General features: G+C 40.2%; 1 protein-coding gene across 1 annotated transcript in view; it reads right to left on the bottom strand.

Moving 5' to 3' along the window:
* Window positions 1-6,670: 6,670 nt before the first annotated feature.
* Window positions 6,671-27,378, bottom strand: part of GRID1 (glutamate ionotropic receptor delta type subunit 1) — a 793,636-nt gene continuing 772,928 nt past the window's right edge. The window contains exons 14-16 of the mRNA XM_032231518.1: window positions 22,334-22,500; window positions 20,201-20,441; window positions 6,671-7,099 (exon numbers count right to left, since the gene is read on the bottom strand). Of these exons, the coding sequence (XP_032087409.1) occupies window positions 6,671-7,099; window positions 20,201-20,441; window positions 22,334-22,500 (837 nt within the window). The remainder of the gene's footprint in view (window positions 7,100-20,200; window positions 20,442-22,333; window positions 22,501-27,378) is intronic.

The following is a 27,378-nucleotide window of genomic DNA, read 5'->3' as shown; positions in this document are numbered from 1 at the left end:
TTACTATAAGCCTGGTCTCCTTCAAAACTCACGCTTTGTTTGAGTCTGATGCACATGATCTATTGAGAACGGCAATATTGCAGTAATATCAATGCTACTGGTGTTCAATGGACCAATTTTTATAAAGCACTGTGAATGCCACCCTTGTCCCTTAGGACAGGGTCATCAACCTTTCAGACCTCAGGGACCACTAAATTCACTATTTTAAATCCCGCAGACCACTAATACGATCTGCCTAATGATCAGTTGGGTAGGTGTGGCTAGTGGTCATGTGATTGGGTGGGCATGGCCAACTCAATGTCACTCACATCAAGTAGTGCCTCACCAGCCTCTACTTGCTCCTCCCCTTCCACCCACTCCTTGCCTGCCTGCCCGGGCTCCTTAGGGCCCAAATAGGAGCTAAGCAGCCACCATGAGAAAGAGTTGGCAAAACAGCTCAGTTCAAATTGGATCTGACCAAGAAGGAGGCTCAGCAGAAGCACCTCACTGAGGATTAGGAGCATAGGCTTTCCAAACAGAAGGAAGACCTGAGGGAGTGCAAGGCCAAGTACCAGTGACTGGAGGATCAGTGGACTAAGATGGTCAGCCAGTTCCAGGCCATGATGCAGTCCCACTGGAATGAGGCCCTCTGGCTCTTTGCCACCAGCAGCACTTCCCTCCAGCCTTCGCCCAAAGCCCTGCACCAGGAGGCTGAAGCAGACCCCCATGTCGGAATTTCTGCCCTCATCTGACCCACACAAGAAGACCCCAAAGTGGGAGACTCTCTGCAGCAACACAAGCGTTCATTGCATGTATCCATCCCAGGGGGCGTCATTTGAGGACCCCTGATTTAGTGCAATATAAAATATGCAAATAATTTTTCAGCGGATCACCAAATTTTTCTCACGGACCACCAGTTGATGACCGCTGCTTTAGGAGATTATTGCATAGTCATCCAAATCTATAAGGGCCATCTACAAGGTGGAATGAAGTGAGGAATCACGTCAGATCTTCTTTTCAGTAGTGTGTTGACAACCCACAGAATTATGAAAAATTAAATTAAAGAAAAGTATGGTCAAAATCTTGTGAGATCCCACATTTTTAAGACATTATCCAAGGTTTTCAGTGGCAATGCCAAAATGTTTGAGATTTGGGGACGTCATAACATTCTGGCATTTAAGAGGGCATATTTGGTGTTCACAACAAGAATGTGTTTTAATGCTACCAGCAACTATCAATATAACACATAAAGGACAATTTTTTTTCAATCCAGTTTTGCCAAATATAATGATGAACAATATTTGTTTATCAGTGGTATCACAAAATTAAAAGCTTATGTAAAACTAATAATTAATATCCACCTTTCTGGGTTATAAACTGATAAAATATTTAAAAATAGTAGGAAATCAACCATTAAGCTCTTTTAAAACACATACATTGAATTTCTATTGTTTTGTGAGATTTTGTAGCTTGAATATTGTCTGTCGCAAATTGTGATATGTTTCTTCACTACAGGTGAAAAACATTAATAAATTCATGGGTACACATTCTAATTTATACATATAAGTGTATTTTTTTAAAAAACAGAGGACAATGGCTAAAGAACTAGGGGAATTATTAAAAACTAAAAGGGTAACAAAATGTCAACTATTCTGGATGAATTCTACAAAAAAGAAAATTAATCTATCTTCACTTAACCTTTCACTGATTTTTGATAAGTTGTTATGAGCAGAATTAAAAAAAAGAATCCTGGTGAGAGACAAGAAATAAAAGAACTGAAAACTAAAATTAAAAATATTATAGTGACATTTTATAAATCCTATATCCATACCTAAGCAAGATTGGATTTTGCACTTATGCTGATTAACCAATTAATTGGCATCTCTGGGAACCATATTAAACTTGTAGGGAGATCAAAAAAAGGCCAAACCTTCTCTGATAACTGTTGTGGCCCGCCAGCAGCCAACAGAACTGGAAGCAGAGTTGGACAGTGAGGAGGTTGGGGAGGAACATGGGCCATTCCTGGAGGCTGAAGAGGCAGAGAGGGGGCCAAGGCTGTCTGGCAGTTCTCAGCTGCCTTCAGAGCTAGACAGCAGTGAGGCAGAGGAACAGCTGGAGCCTGTTCCCAGTGTGCGCATGCGCAGAGCTGCCAGAAGAAAAGAACAGCTAAGAAATCAGGGTCGACTTGGGAGTAAAGCCACATGTGGATGGTGAATGGCCCCTCCTTTAAGAAATAAAAGAGGAGTGAAAGGGGAGTGGGCTTTTGCAGGAAACAATTTACTTGTTCGTTCATTTCAGGAGTGTGAAGATCTGTCCATGAATCTCAGAGACTCTGTGCCCAGTCTTTCCTTGCACAGCACCTCATTTGGGAAAATATTTACATGGCAGCTTTACAAAGTAGATACGGTCTGTGGTCATGAATTCACCTTTGAAAGACTGTTTACTAGGCCTTTGCTGAATGTGAATGAGAGGAATCAACTTTCGTTTAATAAAAGCGGTTTTGTCAGGACCAGGAATCTGCTTCGTGCTTTTTGGAGAGGTCTAGGTCAGAACAATAACATCAAAAGAATATTCAGTGTAATTTCATAGATAAATGAGTACTTCCTTAACATCCATTTCCTTACTGTAATGCTGCAGGTTTAGTCACACACACAAAAATTGTCATTAGGTTAAATTTCTTGAAAGAAATATGGATTTTCTAGGTAGCTGTAACATAGCTATTCTTTTATTTATCAAAGTTAGATACTCTACATCTCAATCTTGGATTGGATTTTATTACTGGTCTCAGTTGCTGGAAAATAATTACTGTGATTTTCCCTACAGCATTCTTTTACTTAAATCCCCTATAGTACCATCTGGACTGCTCGCTTCCTTTCAATACCTTTCTTGAGATGGGAGTGGGATCGCCCCAGTGCAGAATGAGAGTGTTCTTGGTGGTTCCTTGATTAAGAAAACACTTCCTAACTAGCAATCAACACCCAGATGAGCAGAAATAGACTTCAACTAAGCCAACAATCAAAAAGTAAACAATACTTATTGTCAGGAACTACCTACTCAGGTGAATAATCAAACTGTAAACAACTATCTAATCAAGGAACTATCAAAATCACCACGGCCAACATTGACAGGGCAAGTCACTAGTAGATGAACAGAGAGCAAACTCCACTCCCTTCTAACACAGATGAGGTTACCTAGTTGGGTAATGAAACCTCTGCAGCTAAACGCTGAGAATCCCATTTCACATGTCTGTCATATCATTCTTCATCTTATGCTGCCCAGAATTGGGTTAGCACTTTAGGATTTTGTGAATCATGGATCTCAGGTCTAGCCTGTTAAAGTATTTTCACATGTGATTGTGAAACAGAGGGCTCAATTCCCACTCAAATTGTTTTAAAGCTGGCAATGATATAGATCAAATCACTACACTTACATTGCCATCCTACTTCTGGGCTGATCTCACTTTATAAGTCTTCATCATCATCTCTTTGATCCCTACAGAATCAAATGGTGACTAAATAAATACACAGATAAATTAATGATAAAATGGATCATACAGAAATCTAGATCACATTCTAGATGTATAATAAGCTACAGTGTCTGACTTGAACCGGGGCAACTGAAAATTTACTCTACAGTGCAGATACTAAAACACTTATTCAAGGCTTCTGAGAAAACTATTTCATCCTGTTCTGCTTTAACTGAAGCCTTCCTTAATGACTGCAATAGGACATTGCTAAAAGATAAAGCATTATTAGTACTTCATCAGTTTCTCCTTTGCACAAACAGTTTAAATATATTTGGGAAATTCAGATCAGAAGCAGCCATTGTGTATTTAGCTATAATAAAGCTTAAAATCTTAATGCTAACTAATTACTTGAAGGCCTCTAACAAGTGTTTCAGCATTTGAGCAGTCAAATTTATCTCTTCCTCTTGTACTTTTTTGTATTTTTTTCCCCATGACAGTGCCATCCACCTCAATATGGAAAGAGGAAGATATATATTTTTATATGACTTATATTGGTTGCAGAGCCAAAATAACGCATTCTTGTGTTTTGGTTGAAAGCAATAGCTGATATCTTAATATTCATGCTTAATCTTGCAGCTAATTTCCCCTTGGAAGACAATAGCAGTGTGAATCTGCAAATAGCCATGAACTATGAAAAACTGTGGCCAAGATTGAAAGACCCATTGGGTGGAGATTCAGGTTAACTGGATTTTTCAAGCACCATTTTTTTCTCTTTTAAATTATTTACTATAAACTGAGAAAGTGGTCTCTGTGCGTGTCGGTGTGTTGCGATTCATGCAGACCCGTCAGATCTCACAGGGTCGGCCTCCTCCGGGTTCCGTCCACCAGCCAATGCCATCTGGCTACTACCCGGGGGAGGGCCTTCTCTGTAGCAGCTCCGGCCCTTTGGAATGAACTCCCCACGGAGATCCGGACCCTCACCTCTCTCCAGGCCTTCCGGAAAGCCATCAAAACCTGGCTGTGCCGGCAGGCCTGGGGTTGATGAGTTCCCCTCCCCTCTCGACTGGTATGGCTGTGTGATTTTCGTGTATTTTAATTATGTGTACTGTTGTTTATGTTCCCTTTCCCCTTTGAGTTGTTCGCCGCCCTGAGTCCCTCCTGGAGAAGGGCGGCATACAAATAAACCAAATATAAAAAATATAATATATATGCTATGGTGGTGTTTCAGAGGAAACTGCCCAAATAAACAAACAGTTGACATTAAGAGCATTGCAGTGCTCTTAACTCAGATCAATGTCCTCTGCTGTATACAGTTCACTCTGGAATTAGTCTTGTAATGTTATATCAGACATGGAAAGAGAGAACCAGGTGGTGGTCATTGAAATGAAAAGCTTAAGAAAACTACAAGTCTTCTTTTGCCACACACCACTTTGGACTGCAATAAAGGAAGTGGGAACACTTCATGTTCAACCTGGTGAGGTTGAATGATCTACATATGAGAGTGACTTTGTTTAATTGTTTTAGGGTGTACTTACATGGCTGCAGGTTGAAATTGTCAGAATTGTATCAGATGATCAGCAGTTTGTGTTGATAAGGCCTGAGAGATGTGAAGGAGAGTAAACAGGAGCAATATGGTGAAGGGATTTGGGAGAAGTATCCTTGAACCATGTATTCCTTCCTTCCTTCCTTCCTTCCTTTCCCTGACTATATGGATTTAAAAGTTGATGGTCACAAAGGCTGTCCTATTTGGAGATCCCACACATCAAATGAAGACATTTCATCTATTCTGTATCACACTAATGATAACCTATCCCAAACTTTCTCAGTTCAGGCTCAATATTTTTTTCCGTATTTTTTTCATAACAGCTCTAGACCAAAATTACCTTGAATTAGTACTTTAAAGTATCCCACAGCATCCCTGTGATTTTGAGAATTGTGGATGCATCACATGAAATTGGCAGCAAAGCCTATATAAATATTAATGGAAGGAATGAGAATTCAGCATTATGTTGAGTGCTATGCTGAAATGTGTGTATAGTCCAATCCATGGGAAAGTGGAAAAGGAAACTAATGTTCCCTGATTATAAGTACAACATTTTGAACTACACTTTCTTCTTCAAAACTGTCCCTAATCCGTAATAAATCTTCAAACACAAAACAAATTGCCGTCTAATTTGACCATATCACTGAACTCAAGCTTGAAAAATTGCTCAGCCCTTGATTCAACTGAAGCCATAATTCATTTTTGTTATATCTGTACGACTAAATGGATGAGGAAGAGGAAAAATAATTCTGATTAGCCATATTGGCAGTAACTTGCACATTCATCATAAACCACAAAAGTTTAATATATATATATCCCCCCATCTCAGCTGGACCAGAAACCATTTGGACATCTACCAATTAGATGGATGAAGAGAAATATCTGAAAGCAAACACTTGGCTTGTAGGTCTCCTATACTTGTTTTCACTGTATCTTCAGTGACATTGTTGGAAGCTTATTTAACTGAGATTAGGATGAACATTGGTTATTGATAGCACTCAGCAACTCAGACTTTTCCTCTATATGAAGGATACTTCTGCACCAACCAAATATATTTCAGAATGGATCAAGGATCGATGCTATCATTCAAAACTACCCATTGTTAAATTGCAGCAAGGAAACTTGGCCATCCCACATTTATTACCAGCATGGTATTAACATTTCAGGGGTACCCACCCTGTTAAGCTTTCAGAAGAGCTTTGAGCATGAGAGAATAGCAAATACAAGAGAAAAATAAGTAGAAAGGTTCTCCCCTGACCCCATTCTCAAGAAGCGTTACTTGCCCCTGCTTCCAAAACAAGAAATCAAAATAAACATTGGGAGGGAAACAAAAATTTGTTAAAATCCAAAGACATTTTTCCTGCCTTTGGTCCCAATAAAGGTTGTCTTTGTCACTTGAGAACAGTCACAAGTTCTTCTGCCTTTTTTTTATTCATAGAGAACAAAATTTACAAAGTCTTTCGTACATTTTTTTCTTTCTTTTTTTCCTTTTTTTTTGTATTTTTGTCTGTTTGTTTTTTACTGACTTTGAAAATTGGGAATATTCAAAATACACTTTTTTTAACCCCACTTCATTCTTTCATTATTTACAGATATGTACAAGAAAAATGTAAGAGTCTTTTTATTTATTTTTAAATTTCCCCCCTGTTGTATTAAAAATCTCTGCTGGTCAATGACTCCCTTTATATGGATGTTCCATGGGAAGGTTCCAGGGCCTCTGGAATGATCCCGCCCGGCACAGACTGGAATGACATGGGAATGGGGGTCTTCACAGGGCTCTGGCGAAATAGTCCTCCGTTCGGCGATCTGTGTTTACACTGCATTGAGGGTATTGTGGCGGAGCTACTCAGTGGCAGGGGCAGGTTGCTCACAGAAGCCCCAGAGAGTGTCCTGCTGCCCCCATGGCCTGTCTGTTCTGGTAAAAAAGAGGTGACAGAAAGTTGTGTGTTCTGATATTCACGGACAGGCTCCAGGGCCTGGCTGGATGACATGCCACCGATCTCCAAGGCTGAGATTTCGATGGAGGCGGGGGACAGTTGCTTGTGAGCTAAGTCTTCATCAATTAAACTGTTCATACGCCGATGGACTTGCTCTAGGTTGACTTCTTTATCCTGCAAGAAAGGGGGAACGAATAGATTAATCCCTTCCGAAAATGCTTGGTGGATCCCTCAGATGTAGAGGAGATTAAATGGGTATCTGATTCCCATTTAATTTGCTCTTCTATCTGAAGGTCTGATGTACTTGTGGGCTCTGGGTCTGGAGCAATATCTCTCAACCTCATAAAATTTAAGCTAGGTGACCTTCAACTCCCATAATTCCCTAGATGTTTGTGGTCCACCCATTGTAAAGTATTGAGATTGATGAATACTGTTCCAGACCACCAGCCATTTGTTTTTGTTACCTACTAGAAGTACAAAGATATGGTCATGCATTGAATGAATTAGTTTTGGTAAATCACAGATTGAAACTTATCTTGTTGATGGGGGTGGGGGTGGGTGAGAGGATCATTTAATCAGCTTGAGTCATCTTTTGTTCTAGAGTCTCAATTTACCACTGTACATTGATGCAGGGGCTAAAGATCCAGAATCTGGGCCCCATCAATTGTTTTCCTCCCCAGTCTCCAGCAATAACATCCAAGTAAAGCTTAAGTCCTGAAATAATTGGATCTTCCATTGCTTACATGAATTTTAATTTTAATGGAAGATCAGCAAGAAACAATAATTTAGAGATAGGATGATCTACTACAAACAACTTTTGTGTGCCTATCTGTGTTGGAGAGTTATAGGAACTGATTCATATTGAATACAATGGGTGAGAAAGAGCACTATAAAGTTTTATATAGATCCATAAGTGTGTATATGATATATAAGATATGTATTACCCATATTCATTTTGAATTAAAAATATGCGGTATAAAACTCAGCAGTCAGACTCTGCCTGTATATATCATCTCGCGATATAATTAATTTATGCCCTGAGTTATAATTCTCCTTCTCAGCACATACTCAGACTATATTTCCTTATTTTTCACCTCATTATTTATCTTCTTTTTGCTTGATTAATCTATATTGATTCAACTATTTGAGGATAATGATAAGAAATCTATCTCACCCAACCAAATACCATTGAAACCCTGAAAAGAAAGGTGTACGATTCTTGTTTGATTATTAATTGTACAACAATGTGAGCCCCCCCCCCTCAAATTTGCTATTTCTTTATCATTTCCCAAAACATAAAGCAGTTCTAAGCAAGTATGTTAAAGGTCCCCCCCCCTTTTAAACTTAATAATTATGGAGACCTTTTGGACAGATTCTTTTTGACAACTGTACATTGTAAGCCAATTATATCTATTTGCAACAAACCTATTAAGAGTTGAAAGAGAGAGACACAGATGTCAACTTCTCCACTAAGGTTTTTTTTTTTAAAAAAAGATATTTGATTAGAAGTGTGAAGCTTCAAGATTATCAAGGCAATATGGGAAAAGGTCTTCTGTGGCTGATCTCGGCACCATTACATCTGACAAATTTCTGCTTTCTGTGTCATCCACCAGAAGCCATATCGGAAAAAGGTATTTACCATACTAGTATGAGAAATGGAGGACAGCTTGAGATGCCATCCTTTGGAATGATAAGTCGTTCTTTCATTTTCTCTAATGTGGCACTGAATATCAGTGTACAAATCACAGCATTAGCACTAAGGCCATAATTTTCATTGGCAATTATATACACCAGTTGATCCTATACAATACACCCTTTGTGGGGCTCTTAGGAGCATGTTTGAAGATTTGGTTTTAAAGGGGGTGGAAAACTTTTGTTTTTAGTGCCAAAATGGCTCCCCCCCCCAATAAGATAATTTAATCACATCAGGACTATCATATTATAAATTGGTTCTTGACAGATGCAAAATTCAGAAGAGTATCAACACACCATTGCTGTATGGGGGTAGGATGCGTATAAATAAAAATGTCATTTTTGCCATTCAGAATGTAAATACTTTTGTTTTATCTATTCTCTTTCTTCCTGCTTCACCTTAAGCAATTACTAGCTCTGTTTTCTATCGAAGCTGATTAGAGGTTCAGCATTATCATTTCAACAAAATCTCTTCAAGAATGTAAGACAGATGGAATACAAGAGAAAGAGTTGCAGAATTTCAAGATCTAAAATACAGTAATATCCTGTCAATTCCAAAGCTACCCTGCTTTAAAGGTAAAGGTTCCCCTCACACATATGTGCTAGTCGTTCCCGACTCTAGGGGGCAGTGCTCATCTCAATTTCAAAGCCAAAGAGCCAGCGCTGCCCAAAGACGTCTCTGTGGTCATGTGGCTGGCATGACTAAACACCAAAGGCACAAGGACCTTCCCACCAAAGGTGGTCCCTATTTTTCTACTTGCATTTTTACATGCTTTCGAACTGCTAGGTTGGCAGAATCTGGGACAAGTAATGGGAGCTCACTCTGTTGCGCGGCGCTAGGGATTCGACTGCCAAACTGCCGACCTTTCTGATCAACAAGCTCACAGTGTTAGGCACTGAGCCACCACGTCCCTTTACCAAAGTCCACCTTGCTTTACCGAACAGGTAGAAGAATGTTATAATTCAGCTAAGGGAAAATAAATTTCCACTTTGCAAAGCAAAGAAATTATAAATTGGGATAACCATATCTCTATCTTTCTATAGGAAAATAAAATGATACTCTTGAATTTGAAGAAATAGATCATGTTAATCAGAAAAAATCCAGTGATGGCTTGGATTCAGTAGAAATTGCTTCTAATCAAATCTAGGGTAGTTACATTTCCTGGATCCCTTTCAAGGCACAAAACTGTCCTTGCAATATAATCTCTTAGTCTTCAAAAGTTGGTTTTTGATTCCCTCTACAACCTTTGAACAAAATGAGATGAGAAAAAATGATAGAGAAGTAAATACTATGAATTGCATGAATAGGAAAAAAAATTGCTTAAAAAATTGTCATGGGAAAAATTGCAAATGTATGCAACAAAGGGTAAGTTAATGAAACCAGTTCTATGTGTTTGCCGTGATGAGTTTTCATCAAGTAACAGATCTGGGCACAGAACATAGTATGCCTTAAAGAGTTGCATGACTTAAACACACAGACACAGACACTGATGCAAAGGAAAATGTTATGAAATGAATGGTCCAACTATTCAGAGGATGGTTGTGGTTAAAAGTATTCTTAAAAGAATTCCCACAAGCATGATTGGTTGAATTAAATTGTTTGGGGGTTTATAAATGCTTCCATTCCCTACCATCCAGTCAGAACTGAAGAAGCTGCTTGGATGAGAAGCGAAATGTCTTCAAAGAAAAACGGAAAGTTCAGTTGTCTCTTGGAAAAAAAAAACACCTCTGGGATATTTGGGGATTTGCATAACGTCCTGAACTGTAAATTGTGAATATGGGTTGGATTCATGCAACACAGTACATAGGGATGTGGTGGGACACTGTCAATGTATGGTATGAAGTCAGCGAAATGCCTCCAGGCCACTCAGTGGTCCCTGGATGAGAATGAGCATGAAGGTACTGAAGTTTCTTTGCACCAATTATTCATGCTTCTTTCTGCATCAAGAGGACTTGTGATGGTGCATATCCAGGTGTAGGCTTCAAAAATTTCAGCAAGGGATTCTTTGCTCAGTTGCTGGGTGGGCGTAGCCATGATGGGTGTGGCCTAGTTAGCCTCCTGCACCACAGAAGGGAAGTGCTTTTGCCCTCCTGGGGCTCTGGAGGTTTTCCTTGAGCCTCTGGGAGAGCAAAACAGCCTCCCCATGCTCTGGAGGCCCTCTGGCGGCCAGAAAGGGCCCCAAATGTCTGGTAGATCCCGAACTTCTGGTAGGCTCATTTTTTGCCCTCCCCGTGCCCTGCACTTGCCTGCATCCAAAATGGGTTGTGTGGGGACTCATGGGAGGGGTGGGGTCAGGTGGGTGGGGACAGCCAGGAGTTGGATTTGGGGGGTTCTCCCAACTGCACAGAATCTTAGCTAGAGGTTCTCCCGAACTCTTGCGGACCCCCACCAGCCCATCCCTATGATATTACTACACATAGTGCTGTGTTAAATCACAGTTCTGAAACTTGATTTAAGTGACATTAATGAGTTCAGTTCCTGGAAAGATTTAAAATAAGAAGTTCAGAATAATTTAGCATTATATATCCTTCTTATGCTACTGAAAAAAGGAAAAAAACCCTCTAAATATTGATACTGATCCTCGCCAATGAGGATCTACTAACCTAAAATCAACTAAGTTGAGCACAGCCGGGCATTGACCACATTACATGCTTAATTTTTCAGGAACTGGGATCATTAATCAGCATCATAAGAAAAGCTAACTTCTGCCTGATGAGGTTTTCTCTGATGCAGAGAAATCAATGGCTTCTTCATGTTTAATGAAGTATTGAGGGCTATCAGAGATCAGATTTGGACTTGCTACAAGTTCATCTGATGTGCTGCCTAGAACCTCATGAGAGATGTAGAAAAATCTCAATTTGGTTCCCCGTAATCTAACATAGGGACCATCCTGTGGCTGCGGGTGTTTTGATTTGCTATTTGGAAGCTAATCCAATGGCAACCTTTCAGGGGAGGGTTAGATGGAGCCTTTCTGTATGCACATAAATGGTTTTCACAGAGAATTAAGCTACTGTTTTGTGAAAGTGATAGTTTGGCAACTGATATAAATATACATCAATCATGTGGATTTCTCTATAAATAATCTAATTACAGAAATATTTAGCAATATGTTTATTGGTGGAATTGTTATTTTGATGTATTTATGTGTTCTGTGGCTCATTTAGGGTGAGATTTATATATATTCGAAAAGCACGTAAAAATGCAAGTAGAAAAATAGGGACCACCTTTGCTGGGAAGGTTCCGTGTCCCTTCAGCATTTAGTCATGCCGGCCACATGACCACGGAGACGTCTTCGGACATATATATCCGGAACTTAAAATGTATTACCCAGTTAGCTTTTAAATTAAATATATTTTAAGTTGCAATCTGTCTCTACTTTTATAACTACACTTGAAACTCGTATTTTTAGGAATGTATGTATGTATGTATATGTGTATGTACACACACACACACACACAAATTATCTATCATCTATCTATCTATCTATCATCTATCTATCTATCTATCTATCTATCTATCTATCTATCTATCTATCTATCATCTATCATCTAAAATGTGTTTGTTTGTGTCTGATTGTTTAGTATGTATGTCTGTATACATTAGTATGTATGTATTTTAATTCTGTATCCAACTTTTTGTTAAATTAAAAGAGACTGCTTTGCTTTATAATTGTATCTACATTGAAGAGAGTTGCAAGTAACCTCTTTAAAGTTGCTTTAAGGGCTTTTTTTGTGCCACTTTTTAAAATTAACAAACATGTAGAGGTACACCACATTTACACAATACAATACAAACAGGAGCTTCCTGTTCTTTCTAATAGCAATTATCAATCAATTCTGCTCACCTTATAGTATTTCCCCTTCTATTGTATTTCATTCGGATTTCACCATTCTTAACCCTCTTATTTTACTCAAAACTATTATTTTTTGAGTTTTGTTATATTCCTTCATTGATTCTTGTTTCTTTCCTCCATCCACCTATACCATTTATCCCATATCTGGTAGAATTCTGATTCTTCTTTTCCCTGGATTTCTTTAGTCAGTTTGTCCATTTCAGCACAATCCATAACCTTTCTTATTATTTCATCTTCGCTTGGAGTTAATTTGTTTTTCCATTTCTGGGCAAAGGCAATCCTTGCCACCGTGATTATATGTACTATTAAATACTGGATTTCTTTTTTGTATTTCGCAGACATTATTCCTAATAAAAAAAATTAAGGTTTCCATTCTATTTTAACCCCTGTTATTGCCTCCAGCCTTTTTGTGCCACTTTTAAACTTTCCCTGTTGTCCCTTATCCCCCTTTTCCCTTTTTTTTGAAATTTTGTACCTTAACTTTTCCTCTTTGAAAAGAAAGAAGGAAGGAAGGAGGGAAGGAAGGAAGGAGGGAGGGAAGGAATGAAGGAAGGAGAAGGAAGGGGAGGGAGGGAAGGAAGAGGAAGAAAGGGGAAGGGAGGGAGGGGAGGAAGGAAGGGGAAGGACAAGGAAAGGAGGCAGGGAAGGAAGGAAGGGGAAGGAACGGAAAGGGAGGGAGGGGAGGAAGGAAGGAAGGAAGGAAGGAAGGAAGGAAGGAAGGAAGGAAGGAAGGAAGGAAGGAAGGATGAATCCTGGTTGGCTACTCTGGAACTTTCTGCTCCATTTTAAATTGCGAACAATCTCACAAACAATGGTGTGCAACTGCCATACAGGGTGTCTAGCAACTTTCATCCACAAAGATAAGACACAATTGTGCACTCCTTAAAGATTTTTTCAACGCTCTGCCAAGGTTATGTGACATGCAAGTTCTTAACTGCTCCCACTTGTTTTTAAAATGTAAATGTCTGACGTTCTTTGTGGACTTTTAAAGAACGTGGCTCTCTGAAGGTCAGCCCACATCTAAAATGGATGGCCTAAAAGTGACTCATTTAGCAATTCTGCATCCGCTGCCTTTGTCACTATGAATTTGTTTTTACATTTGCAATGCTGTAATTCCAGTTCTTGTCAACATCTGACAGAGGGGAAAAAGGCTTTGCTATAATAATCAACCCACTGATGGGATGAAATGGAAATAATATATATATTTATTTGCCATTTTTAAGAGTCCCCACTACGCGCTATTAAGCCAGCTAGATAAAGTGGTTAAGCAATTGGTTTTTAATGTACATTAATTTACATCCTCATTAGTCAAGGTTTCAATACTGAATAAGGTATAATCATAATGCATATATGAATGGGAAAAATAAGACTCAATTATGCGCATTAATTTAGATCTGACAACTGACTTAGTCAAACACCACTTAATGCTACATAATATAAATGTTGCCAATTGCATTTCAAATACAGTTTGCAGGGTTTGGTTGAGTTTTTATTTTATCTGTTGCAAAAAAAAAAAAAGACTTCAAAGTCTACCTTAATCTCTCTTCTCCATACAGCTACTTGGAGAAGATCAAGAAGTTATATGAAGTCCCTGCTGATAAAAATTATATGAAATATTTTGCTTTGAAATTTGCAATCCCTTTATTGACTTGGGTATGTATTTCTTTGATATTCCTCTTTTTGGGATATGCAACAGTTTAAAATAATAAAACACTGTGATGTTTTTGAAGCACGAGATTGCTAAGCAAGCTGAGAGAAAGCAACAGGGGGAAAATGATTTACCCTCTACAATTTAATTACTCCATTATAAAGGATCAACCAGTGTCTCTTTATTACTGCAGCTACTACATCTAGCATCTTGCAAGCCCTTATAGCAAACTTAATGCACTGATATGTGCACGGGAAGGTGCAATTTATGGACAGCCCCTCAAAGACCAAAACATATACCCTGTTTCCAGTGGTGGGTTTCAAAAAATTTTGGAACCTCTTCTGTAGGTGTGGCCTGCTTTCCGGGTCCACTGGTGGAACCTCTTCTAACCGGTTCAGTAGATTTGACGAACCGGTTCTACCGGTTACCACAGGAACCCACCTCTGCCTGTTTCCCCAAAAATAAGCCTCCCCCTTGAAAATATTGCAACACAGGAGGAGCCATAAGGTGACCATGCTCGCCGCCTCCTGCACCTCAAGAAATACTAAGACCTCCCTGAAAATAAGGCCAAGCGCTTATTTTGGGGGTCAAAAGAAAATAAGACCCCATCTTATTTTCGGGGAAACACGAGTATTAGAAATATTGTTGTATGTAAGCAAGCACATGGCATTCTTGTTCATAAAAAATAGGAAAAGATATGCAGCTGAGTGGCACTTTGTTCTCTGGACCAATATTTTTAGCACATTGTATTACATGGAAGTGGCATTCTTTCATTCTCTCCTCTACTTCTTTTACTAAGGGTCACTAGCATTTGACCTCTAGTTTGGTCTTTCACTGCAAACAGTGTGCTGTGTGTTACCATTTGTAGCAAAGAAGCATTCAGAAAGCATTTTGCTTCATAGACAGAGTTTCGTGCCCCCTTTTTTCCCTGGGGTGATCCTATCTCTAAACCCATCACCTTTTGGAAAAGCTGGTCATTATTAAACTGTGGGCAGGAAAGAACTCTAAAGTTACTATATGATCCCATTTTTGAACTGCACTCTTCATGACAGGATGAAATAGTAAGAAGGCAGCTCAATTTGTCCTTTTTGTTGATTGATACAAAGGACGCTTGGTGTGCACTTGGCATATAGTCAGTTTAAATATCTGCATGAAATGATCCTATACTGAGAAGTTCCCAATCCAGAAAAGTAATGAATCTTTCTGAGTGAACTGACATTTGTATCAAAGTTTTAAAAAAGAAAAAGGAAGAGCTCTCTGTTAACTTCAATTTCTAACTTCACACCCAGTTTCTGAACAAGATCAGATTAAAGCATTGGTCAGTTTTAATGATCGTTATCATCAGTGGTGGGATTCAAAAAAAATTACTACCAGTTCTGTGGGCGTGGCTTGGTGGGCGTGACATAGCTTGGTGGGCATGGAAGGGAAGGATACTGCAAAATCCCCATTTCCTCCCGATCAGCTGGGACTCAGGAGGCAGAGAATAGATGTGGGAGGGGCCAGCCAGAGGTGGTATTTAAACTACTCAAAATTTCTTCTACAGGTTCTCCAGAACTGGTCAGAACTCTGGTTATCATGTGTCTTCATTGGCTTTGTTTATCAGAAATAATATTTTTTCCTGATATCTGCCTTGAATGTAACAGCATGTTATATATATTTAAGTAGACTTAAGGATATGAAAATATGATGTGCATCACACAAACACATGTACATTAGAGTAGGGATTAGAATTTGCCCAAGAATGCTGAAATCTTGCGTGATTTATGCATTTTCTTAATGTTCTTTATATATTGTACAGTATTCATTCAAGGCTCTGTGGAGGACAGTGAAACACAATTTCCAGGTGCCTAGATCATAATTGGGTTACTAGTTCTTCAGTTAAAAAGGTGGGGAGGGATTCAGCTTTCATATATTTAAGGCAAGATTCATGAGTGATGGCAGGGCACAGGCTCTGTAGGCAGAAAAATGAAGCTTTAGTTCCTGTTCAGGAGCTCATGGGAATGAGATGCTGGAGATACCACAAACTGAACTGAAGAGCTTTTCCTAACCTTGAACCCTCCAGAGGTACTACAACAGCTTGTATGCTGGCTGAGAAATCTATGGCTTCCCAGGCCGAAATATCTGGAGGACACCAAGTTGAGGAAAGCTGCAGTAGATCATGGGGAGATGAATCAATGGTCTGGTTGAGAACAATGAGAGGAGAAGAACAAAAGGAAGATAGATGAATGATAATATTATCCTTGGGGATGCCAGATCATAATGATCTGTTTTGATTGGCATGCCCAGATCTCCAAGAAAGATCTGCTTGAAAATGGCAGAGCTGAATGCTGAGGACATCTCTGTTCCACAATGGTAGGTGAGCATTCACTGCAGGCATGGAAATGGCAGACGGGGTGGATCCTGGAATGACTGCAAGCATCGGATTAGCTTACATGTGATCACAGAAATGCTCACCATGGTCCTGAGACCCAGCCTCACCTCACGGGGAATCTCCATGGGAGGGAAAAACAAGGGGGAAGGAAGAAAGGGTCAAATAGTGTGGCTTTCTCATTCCCCCGCCCCCTCTTGCTCTTCAGCCAGTATCTAGCTCTATCTGTGTAAATTTTGGTAAGACCTAAGTTACAGAATCCTCTTTATGTATTATTTTAATGTACCCAGATGTTAAAATGAAGAGAAAAAACCTACAATACAACCACCTGACTTTTCTTTCACAACAAACACACAACAGAACTGGAGGTGGGGGGAGATGGTCATAAAAATGTAGAGGGAAAAATAGGTAAATTAAAAAAAAAGTTAAGGGATGTCAAAAAATAATTGTTGACCACTTTTCCCACTATCTTTGTAACTATAGCCAGCCCCACTGAGCTTAGCCTGATAACCTGCAGGATAATATGTCCAAGAACAGATACAACGTGAAGTTGTAACTTTTGTTGTTTTAATTTTAGCTTTATTTCACTAATCTGTTGACAACCAAACATAAAGATCTCAGCTCTGCTAATTCTACTTGCATTCATGGGCAAATGGAACTATCTATTCCACATGCACATCTGTTTGTTTTTCACAACAAAACATTGTGAAACTAGATGCTAAAAGCTCATACGACTTGTCTGCAAAGCATGGCCCTGACTGCTCCGTTGTTTTAATCGGGGGGGGGGGGGGGGAAGGCTGCACAGATGTTGATGACAAATGTAACATTATAAGCTGATACATTAGATTAAAATGCCTTTGACAGTTGAGCTGTTGCGTGGCAGGCAAGTCATTTGCTGCAGTGCTCCTGGCACCCTGGCAAATAAACATGAGCATCGATGGGTCCTGTATATCCCTCAACTGGGAAGTAGCAGCTGTTCTAACTCTCTGGAAGGAAATATCAGTTCTTAATAAAAGAGATGGTTTAGATGCCTTCACATCTCTGAGGCAACCAGAGAGATGAAACTGTTGATGCACACAGTTGCTGCATTTGTGTGTGTGTGTATTTGTGTGTGTGTAAGATGCTTTCATGATAGGTTAATCATTACTGCTTGAAATATTTGCAAGGGAATCCTTTGATGGTAGAAAAATTCATGTGTGCTCTATCAGATGCTTGCAAGCTATTCATTCGGTATATTTAAAAAAAAAAAGAACCCCCCCCTTTTTCAAGAAACGTATCAGAAAGAAGAAAGGGAGATGGTTCAAGCTGTCAATATCTCAGAATTAATTATTGTGGTATTAATGGATGGAATGAACAATCATACCTTGGCCCACATCATGGACAATAGAATAGTACAGTGTCAAAAACACATTCTCTGTATCTACTCCCCCCCCCCCCAGTAGTATTTTCCTCCACAAAGAAAACTGGACTACAAGAAGAACTCATAAAACTATCCTTGATCTCCACATCCTTCTTTGTAGTTGTCTCCCTCCCTTCACCTGATCACCTATGAATCACAGAGTAGGCATCTTGCAATTCTTTCACCTCTGTGTGGGATAGGAACAACCTGAAGTGCTTGTGTGAGTCATTTTCCTTCCCTGGTTTTCCGTAGTTACCTTTCAATAATTGAAACAGAGTCATTGTGGGCAGTAAATCCTCCCTTTTTTATTCCCCATTCCAGAGCAGAGAAACTGTTCAAGGGTCCTACGGGTCATATGCAGTGGGTCGAAGTAAAATTCTGCACAAGCCTCACTGCTTATCTAGCAATAGCACTTAGACTTACCATATTTTTTGGACTATGAGACGCACCAGTGTATAAGACGCACCAAGATTTTGAAGAGGTAAGTAAGAAAAAAAAGTTTTTGTCCTCCCTGGCCCCCAGGAGCACTCTGCAGGATTCAGCAGGGCTGGGGAAAGGCAAAAATGCCCCCGTTTTTCACCAAAGCGGGGGCATTTTTTCCTCCCCCCCCAGCTCTCTGAAGCCTGCTGAGTGCTTCTGGGGGGTGGGGGAAGGCAAAAACACCCCTGCTTTGGTGGAAAATAGTCTGTTTTTTGCCCATTTTTCACAAAAATGGGGTGTGGGTTTGGGAGGCCAAAATGGCTGTATTCGGTGTAAAACATGCACAAACATTTCCACGCTCTTTTAGGGCGGGGGGGATAAAAGATATGTCTTATACTCCAAAAAATACGGTATTTACCACGTTACAGTGCTTTACAGCCCTTTCTAAGTAGTTTACAGAGTCAGCCTCTTGCCCCCAACAATGTGGGTCCTCATTTTACCCACCTCAGAAGGATGGAAGGCTGAGTCAACCTTGAGCCTGGTGAGATTTGACCTGCCAAACTACTGGCAGCCAGTGATCAGCAGAAGTAGCCTGCAGTACTGCACTCTAACCACTGTGCCACCACAGCTCTCCAACACATGGACTGTCTTCATTGGGAAGTCATTAACTATACATGGTCGTACATTTAGCTGTACATGCTTGTACATGTAACATGCTTGGGAAATACAAAAGAGTCAGTATGTGGCTATTTCCTTCCCCTGAACCCTGGGAGCAACTCTTCGGAATCCATGACACCACTGGACAGCATTATTACACTTGTTAGATTAACAGATTGGATACAGGTCCTAGCTAAAGTGGAATAGCTTAGACCAGTGATGGCGAACCTTTTCAGCACCAGGTCGCGTCCCGAAAGAGGATCTGCCCAGGGGGCATGCGCCTGATGGAAAATACACTTCTGGTTTCCGGAGGGGGCATGCATACCAGTCAGCTAGACTTCCGGTTACTGGCGTGTATGTGAGCGCGATGATCAGCTGGCTGGCACACATGTTCATGCCGGGAAATGAAAAACCAGCTCTTCCAGTTTCCTGAATTGCCACATACACAAAGCCACCTGATTGTTGCGTGTGCACATGCACCAGAAACCCGGAAAACAAATGGGCTATGACAGGCAACATGGCTGCCACTTTGGACATGCGTGCCATAGGTTCACCATCACGGGCTTAGGCTAATTGTCCTGGGACCAGACAGAGGAGCACCTTGCTGAACATTTTGCCCCAGTGCTTTGTCATAAACACATGCATGCAAGAGGAAAAGGGTGTCTGTGTGTCCTGGTTTGAGTACACCACCCTAACCTGGAGCATGGACCATTTGGTTTAAGAAAAATGAGGGTTTCACATGGAATTCCATTTTTGGAGGGGGAGAAAAAACCCGGATAAGTTGTTTCTGTGCTTCTAAAGCTCTCGGACTTTCATGCTGAAGGAAGGGGCCAAAGGCAGGGCAGCTGAGCTACTCTCTTACCCCTAAAGATGGTCTCTCCATGGCAAGGTTGAGGCACAATGGTGAGGCAATGCGGGAATGTTTGTGGTGCTGTTGCCTCCCAGGTTGTATCTGCTCTATAAATAAATACAGGACTTTAGTTGTCAGAGCTGACATTTTGGCACCTTCCATAAAGACACAAACATACGGGATTTCAAAGGGGGGGGGGAAGAAGAAAACAGGCATTATTTAATAAAAAAAAAACCAACAAGACCACCCTGTATTTCAATGTCCACATCTCCACCGAGCGGACCTAATACTTCCATGCCTCCATTTTGACCTCTTTTCTCTTTCTCCCCCATTGTCCATGTTTTATACTCCCTACCCGTAGCCGTGGTAAGAATAAACGTTATGGACCTCTTTCGGTGTTTCTTGATGACAACGGTTGCTGCTCCACCACAACTCAAGGGCGGCCACCAGGCAGGCCAGGAGTAGGCCGATGGCTAAGATGCAGAAGACCCCTGCAAAGCTGTGCAGCTTCAAGGCTTTCCCATCTGTCTGAGCGTTGGTGTGGCTGTTCAGGTCACAGCGTCCCATCCGTGGCCACCATTTCTCCTTGAAGACATCCAAGTACCCAGCTTCTTGTAGTTCTAGAATCCTGTAGAAGTTAGATCAGAAGAAACCAGAAGCTGAGAATGCCTGCGCAGAGCAAGGTGTAACAGAAAAAGTAGACATTGAAAGTCGGCATGAATTGTAAACTGGTTTTTTTTTGTGTGGTTAATGTAAGATAAAATTAGTACTAGCACCATTGAATTTGGAGAGTTGGATGTCGGCATCTTAACTTTGGGTTGGGTTAAAAAATATGTTACCATCATTGATGGTGGTAGAGGCACTACTGACAAATAGGTGGCTCTGAAGAACTGTGTGGCCAAGACACACTTTTTTGACTTTGACTCTTGAAAACTATTCATGACCTCTGCCCATTTCAGAAGCAAATCCCACAGAAGAGTGCGCAAATGCTACTGGTTCTTAGAACTTTTGGTAGTACACCATGACACATCTATGATCATAAATGTCAACAAAGCAAGGGGTGTCCCTCCTCTAAGCAGGAGTTCCTGTTTACATGCAATTATTTTTAATTTTAATTTGATAGAGCGATGATTAGAAGTCCTGGTTTTCTTTCAGCACATGATGAAAGTTGATACCCCATTCTTTGGTTGCGCATGAAGGGACGCAGTTTCCTTAGGCGGGACAGGAGAACAGCTCTAGGGTGGATTCTTTTGTGACAGGGTGATGCAGGATCACCCATAAGTAGAGCAAGATTACCAATTGTCAGGCCTGGAAGCCATCTTTTGCATTGGGCCTTCAGGCCTGGCACATTTATTGCTGCGGGAAAATGGGAGGGGGGATTATATGGAGTATGGGTGATATATAGTCTAAATAACATTCCTTTCTCAGGGAGTCAAGGACACCTTGCCCTGTACCTGGAGTGGTGTGACTGGGAGGCATCTCCAGTTGGGATGGGGCCTGATTGGGCCATGTGATGGACATGTGGGTGCTGGGCAGGAAATTGAGCTTTCTTTTGGGTGGGGAAAAGCTGGAAGCTTTCAGATTCGGGTTTTCCCAGATGTGCCAATATGACATCTCTAATAAAGTGGAACTTTGAGGAAACTCAAGCCTTGGAGTCTTCTTTTGTTGGAGGTGTTACTTGGAATCCTGACACCAATAGCTCTGCAAGATGTGGGGACATATTTGGAGATTTTTTTTATAGAATTGTATGCCATGTTATTTATGGATATAATAACCCATTTTACACCAAATGACTCACAGATGCAATTTTGATAAACATTTTTTACAAACTTTTGTGAGCCATGATGTTTGCACAGGTGGAGTGGTGATGAAGCCAACATTGCATTTAAGAATTCTCTATACCACTGACCAAGAGTAGGCCATGCATGACTGTTATTCTTAGGCATGTACCTCTGAGCTACTTAGGTAGAGCAGATAGGTTTTTGTGCATCCTGTAAAACACTTTTATTTTTCACAATGTCATTAACTGTGACGATTTCGCTGGACTAGAAGTCCTATCCAGAACAAGGGCTGAATCCAATCCAACCCCTCCCAATCAGAAAGAGAGAGGAAAAAAGTATTTGTAAAGCCAAAACATTTAACCATAATGTGCAAATCAATTGTGCTTACTCCAATATTCTGTTGAGCAAGTCAACCCAACTTTGTTATCATGCAATTACTAGGATAACAAAAAATTCAATCCTTGTTTTTGCTCTTTATTATTTATCTTAATTAATTATCAAACTATTTTCTAATACTGTATTGCGTAGCAGTTGCAACGGGATCTGGAACCCCACTGCCTTCCATCTACCCCTCAATAGGGAGAGGTTGTAGTTGAATAAACACTGTCTCTCCTGCCTCCCTTAAGTCATCCACATTGCTAAATTGGAGGGACTCTGAAGAAAGTATGACAACCCAAGTTCACCTACAAAGACTTCAGGAGGATAAGGAATCATGTTGACCCATTTGGTCTTCTGTTACCTTTGCGAGAAAAGATCCCTGTACGGGCTGCCATGTTGGAGAGCCAGTCCGTACCCTTTGCTACTGATGCTATTTCCAATCACAGTCACAGAGCACTCATCATCTGTCAAGGCTGCATATTCTATCACAGCCACATCCCACAAGAATGCGTAGCTGCCTTTCTTGGCCTGCAAAAAAAGATGTAGAAAATAATTTTGAAACATAAATTATGTATGCTCAAGCCTGCCCTTTCAGAACTGATCCAGAGGTGGGTTCCTACCGCTTCGGACCAGTTCGGTTGAGTAAGTAGTAGCTTGGCCTGCCACACCCCTGAACAGGTTTTTTTGGTGGCACATTAGGCACTGCCATCTTGTTCTTGCATGCGCAGAAGCAATTTATTAGTACTGCGCATGTGCATGTAGTGCGCATCAAGCACACATGCGTAGCACATCTCTGAGTGAACTGGCAGTAGCAGCAGCTGGAACCCATCCCTGAACTCATCCACATGAGTTTCATGTGGTGGATGTGTAAGAAAGCAAGGAATTACTGGGTTCATAATTGGTTAAGATGATAACTGAGGAACATAATTGAGTTTAAACCAGAAATATGTCTTTTAGGTATGCTGTCAGAAAGTTATGAGAAAGCAACCAGATACTTAATGTTACATATATTGACAGCAGCAAGAATCATATGTGCTAAATATTGGGAAAATGTGAACACCCCACCAGATGATGATATCATTAGGAAAATTTGGGATTGTGCTGAAATAGATAGATTAACCTTAAAAATTAAAGATAAAAAAGACTCAAAATATTATAGGATTTGGAATAAATATTATGGATGGATAGAGACAAGAGGTAGAAATAAGAGGGAAGTTCACGAATGTCAATAACTGTTAGTATGGAAAATAAAGAAATTATAGAATTATGGATATAAATATGGAAAAATTGTAAATAGGCTAATATAAGCTTTAGTTAAAGCTCATTTTCTTTTCCCTTTTTTCCCATTGGTTGTATTATTATAATTGCTGTAAATATATTGCTGTTATAGTTATCTTGTTAAGTATTTTAAGATTTGCTATTGATTTTTCTTTGGCTTTCCTTTATTTGTAATTGTTATCCTGACATGGCACTGTCTTTTCAATAATATCTATCTATCTATCTATCTATCTATCTATCTATCTATCTATCTATCTATCTATCATCTATCTATCTATCTATCTATCTATCTATCTATCTATCTATCTATCTATCATCAACTGATCCACATGAGTTTCCACCCAAAAGGTCTCCAGTTCTTGAGTTTTCCTCAAGTTCTTGGACACAGCTGGTCAGACTCCAATGCTCAAAAATCTTTTTCCCCTCCTGTCCTGAGAAATCTTCCTCCAAGTTAAGTTACATGTAAGGTTTTGGATGTATTTTCTAAACTCTAGGAAGAGTTCTAAACCTCATGCTTTCCTTCCTCTTTCTTCTGAAGCTGATTGCCCCAGTCTGATTGGCAAAGGAAGATATTTAACCTCTTTTAGATGGTTCTTTTTATTTTAAGGACTGAATATGTCTAGTCTTGCCAATCCTAATCTTATGATGCAGTGCAGCACAATGCAACATTGCCAGCTGATAAGTGGAAGAATAGAGCAAGGATTCTCCCTGGCTAAGTAAATGGAAGATTTATCCAGATTATATAAACTGTCCCTAAACATCTGCCAGCATCCCAAAGAGACCAGATGGGAAACCTGACAAAATGAGTTAATTCTACTTTATTGCAAGGCTACATTAACAGAATCTTCCAAGTCTGAAAGTACAAATCTCCCACCATCTCTTTTTACCAGTGCCTAGTAAGGTAGGCTGGATCCTTTCTATTATTCTTTCTCTGTTCCTTTATGCAGCTGTGGGCTCACCCTCTCTTAACTGACTATGTCCTAGCAACATTTCCAAGATCATTCTCAAATTCCATTACAGCTTCACAGAAGCTCTTCCTAAATGCTGGCTTAGAAACTTTGTAAAGTTTAATTATTTATCATAATTATTATTACTGTATTTTTCGGACTATAAGATCCACTCCACCCTCCATAAAAGAGGGTGAAAATTTGAGTGCGTCTTATACACCGAATGTAGCTCTGCCCACCCGCCAGCCCCCACCCTTTGGTCTCTGCCTCCCATCAACTTGCCTCCTTGCAGCAAACAGTGAACAGCCTGTTTCAGTTTCAGCTTCAGAACAAGTTGATTAGCCCAAGCAGCTGATTGTCGGTTGGATCCACCTCCCAACCACCACCTGTTTCAGGCCAAAGGGATTGCCATACCAGATTGCCCGCTGTGCAGCCCATTTTCAACCTCCACATCCCATTTTCAGCCTCTGCACACCCCATTTTTGGCCTCTGCATGCCCCATTTTCCACCCATTTGAGTCTTATACTCGAAAAAATACAATATATTTATTTGCCGCCTCAAGTTTGGAAATCATTCTCCAATTCTTGTAAAGAATAGAAAATGAAAAGCACCAAAAGATATGTACCCTAATGAATGTGGTAATATAATGGAAACTTTAATTAAAGTCAGTGGATTACCTTAATGCTACAAAGTAAAACAGCTCATCATAATAAAGCCTGAAACCAGTTTTATTTCAAACAAATAGCGTGTTTTCATTATCAGACATTTGAGAAGCCTTCACCGAATGTCATGGCAGAGGCAAAGAACTGTATTTTCCCACTAGATTCATTTGGCTAATATTGGCTTATATTAGTACACACCTACACAGCTCATCCGCAAATGTCAGCCTTAATTGGGATTCTAAACAGCGCCTGCAGGCTGTATGTTTGTAATGAATGTAAATCATTTCCGTTAACTTAAGATGTAAGAAATGTCTCTGGATGGGAATTCATGAGGAAAAAAAAAAGATCACTTCGCTTGGTTAAAATAATCATTGACTTCCTAATGCATTTAAGTAATATGTTGTTAAGTCTCTAGCGAATGTACAAAATGCAGAGGAACAGATGGCCTGGAGATTCTAATGCAAATAAATGAGGAATCATAAATGCAGACTTCCAAACTATTAAACAAAAGTTTATATATTTTCTGAGCCTGGTCCTTGGGAGCTTGAATTTTAGATGTATTCTTAAAGAGTGTGTCGCCATAAGCACAGGGGTGTCTCTTTCTCTTTGAATTTATGCACTGAATATTTTTATCAAGAAACTGAGAAAAGATGCTATTTTAACCAGGTAGCTACTGCTGAAAATAACAGTCACTAAATAAGTTACCCTGTCCTCTTTTATAAGATGTGGAACAATACTATGATGCCATCAAAATTTTATTTTTCTTGCTGGAAACCACAATCATTACTAGTATTTATGGATTAAGAGTTTACGTGGTAGGGTATGCTAGTGATTTAGATACGTAACAGCAATTTTCATCTAAATCAATATTCAAAAGCAATCTTTAAAAGATTGATCTATTATTTTATTGTCTCAAGAAAATATAGGTAAAGATAAAGGTTCCACTTGCACATATGTGCTAGTTGTTCCCGACTCCAGGGGGCAGTACTCATCTCTGTTTCAAAGCCAAAAATCCAGCACTGTCCAAAGATGTCTCTGTGGTCATGTGGCCAGCATGACTAAATGCTGAAGGCACACGGAACACTGTTACCTTCCCACCAAAGGTAGTTCCTATTTTTCTACTTGCATTTTTACATGCTTTCGAATTGCTAAGTTGGCCGAAGCTGCACAAGTAATGGGAGCTCACTCCATTACGTGCGCTAGGGATTCAAACCACAGAACTGCAGACCTTTTTGATCAACAACCTCAGTGTCTTAACCACTGAGCCACCATGTCCCCAAGAAAATATGCTCCAATGTAAATTGTACTTCTTTGAGAAAAAGTAGGTACAGATTTCTAGTCCCAGTCCAGTTCATCCTGTGAACCACAATTCCAATAGTTATTGGGAATGGAAATTCTAGCAGTTAAGCTTGACAGTATTGCTACCTCCAGTGAAGCCAAGGAAGGCCAAAGGGTGCTCTTTACCACATGTGCTGTTGTGGCCTGCCAGCGGCCAGCGGAGCTGGCAGCAGAGTCAGACAGTGAGAAGGTTGCGGAGGAACCTGGGCCAATCCTGGGGGCTGAGGAAAACTCAGACAAGGGCTCTGTGTCAGAGGCAGAGAGGGAGCTAGACAACAGAGAGGCAGAGGAACAGCTGGAGCCTGTTCCCAGTGTGCACATGCGCAGAGCTACCAGAAGACAAGAACAACTAAGAAAGCAGGGTTGACTTGGGAGTAAAGCCACACCTCGGAGATGATTGGCCCCTCCCATAGGAAACAAAAGAAGAGCGAACGGGGAGGGGGCTTTTGCAGGAAACAATGCGTTCCTTCGGTCGTTTCAACAGTGGAAAGTTCTGTTTGTGACTATAAGAGACTCTGTGACAAGTGTTGCCTTGCCCTGAGTTTGGAAACTAGTTAACTGGCAGCTCTCCAAGAGAGATAAGGTTCATGTTGATAAATACTCCTCTGAAAGTCTCTTTGCCAAGCCTTGCTGACTGTGAATGAAAGGAATTCACAGTTGTGTAAATAAAAGAGGTTTTGCCGGGACCAAGATCCTGCTTCTTGTTTGTTAAGGAAGCTTAAGTCAGAACATGTGCCTTCTCTGAGACTCAGTTGGGATATATAGTAGAAGAAGACCATGTTAGATGATGTTTGCGAACATTCGGGACTCTGTTAACTTTTCAGACTAATAAACCTGATTAAAATGCTATAAGCTTTTTATGAACCAAGTTCAGGCTTTTAATCTTATTTGTTAGTCTGAAAAAGTGGTATCTAAATCCTTCTGAATCTCTATTCAGAGAGTGGTAGCTTTTTTCCCCTTAATCCCATCTATTGACCAACAATTGGAACATATAGAACCCCCAGTTGATATTTTGAAAGATAAAGGAAATGTGAATGAGAAGAATGAGGTAAACCAAAGTGTGGCCTTAGCCTTTCCGCAAAATGAAGTAAAATTACTCAATCAACAGAACATTCTCAATAGGACAGACAGCTAACTTCCTAACACCCATTTCTGAAATCAGGGGCTGCAAAGAGAAAAGA

The sequence above is a fragment of the Thamnophis elegans genome, chromosome 15, assembly GCF_009769535.1.
Source record: "Thamnophis elegans isolate rThaEle1 chromosome 15, rThaEle1.pri, whole genome shotgun sequence".
Classification (NCBI taxonomy): domain Eukaryota; kingdom Metazoa; phylum Chordata; class Lepidosauria; order Squamata; family Colubridae; genus Thamnophis; species Thamnophis elegans.
The sequence above is the reverse complement of the archived record's forward strand: the minus strand, read 5'-3'. Positions and strand labels throughout refer to the sequence as shown.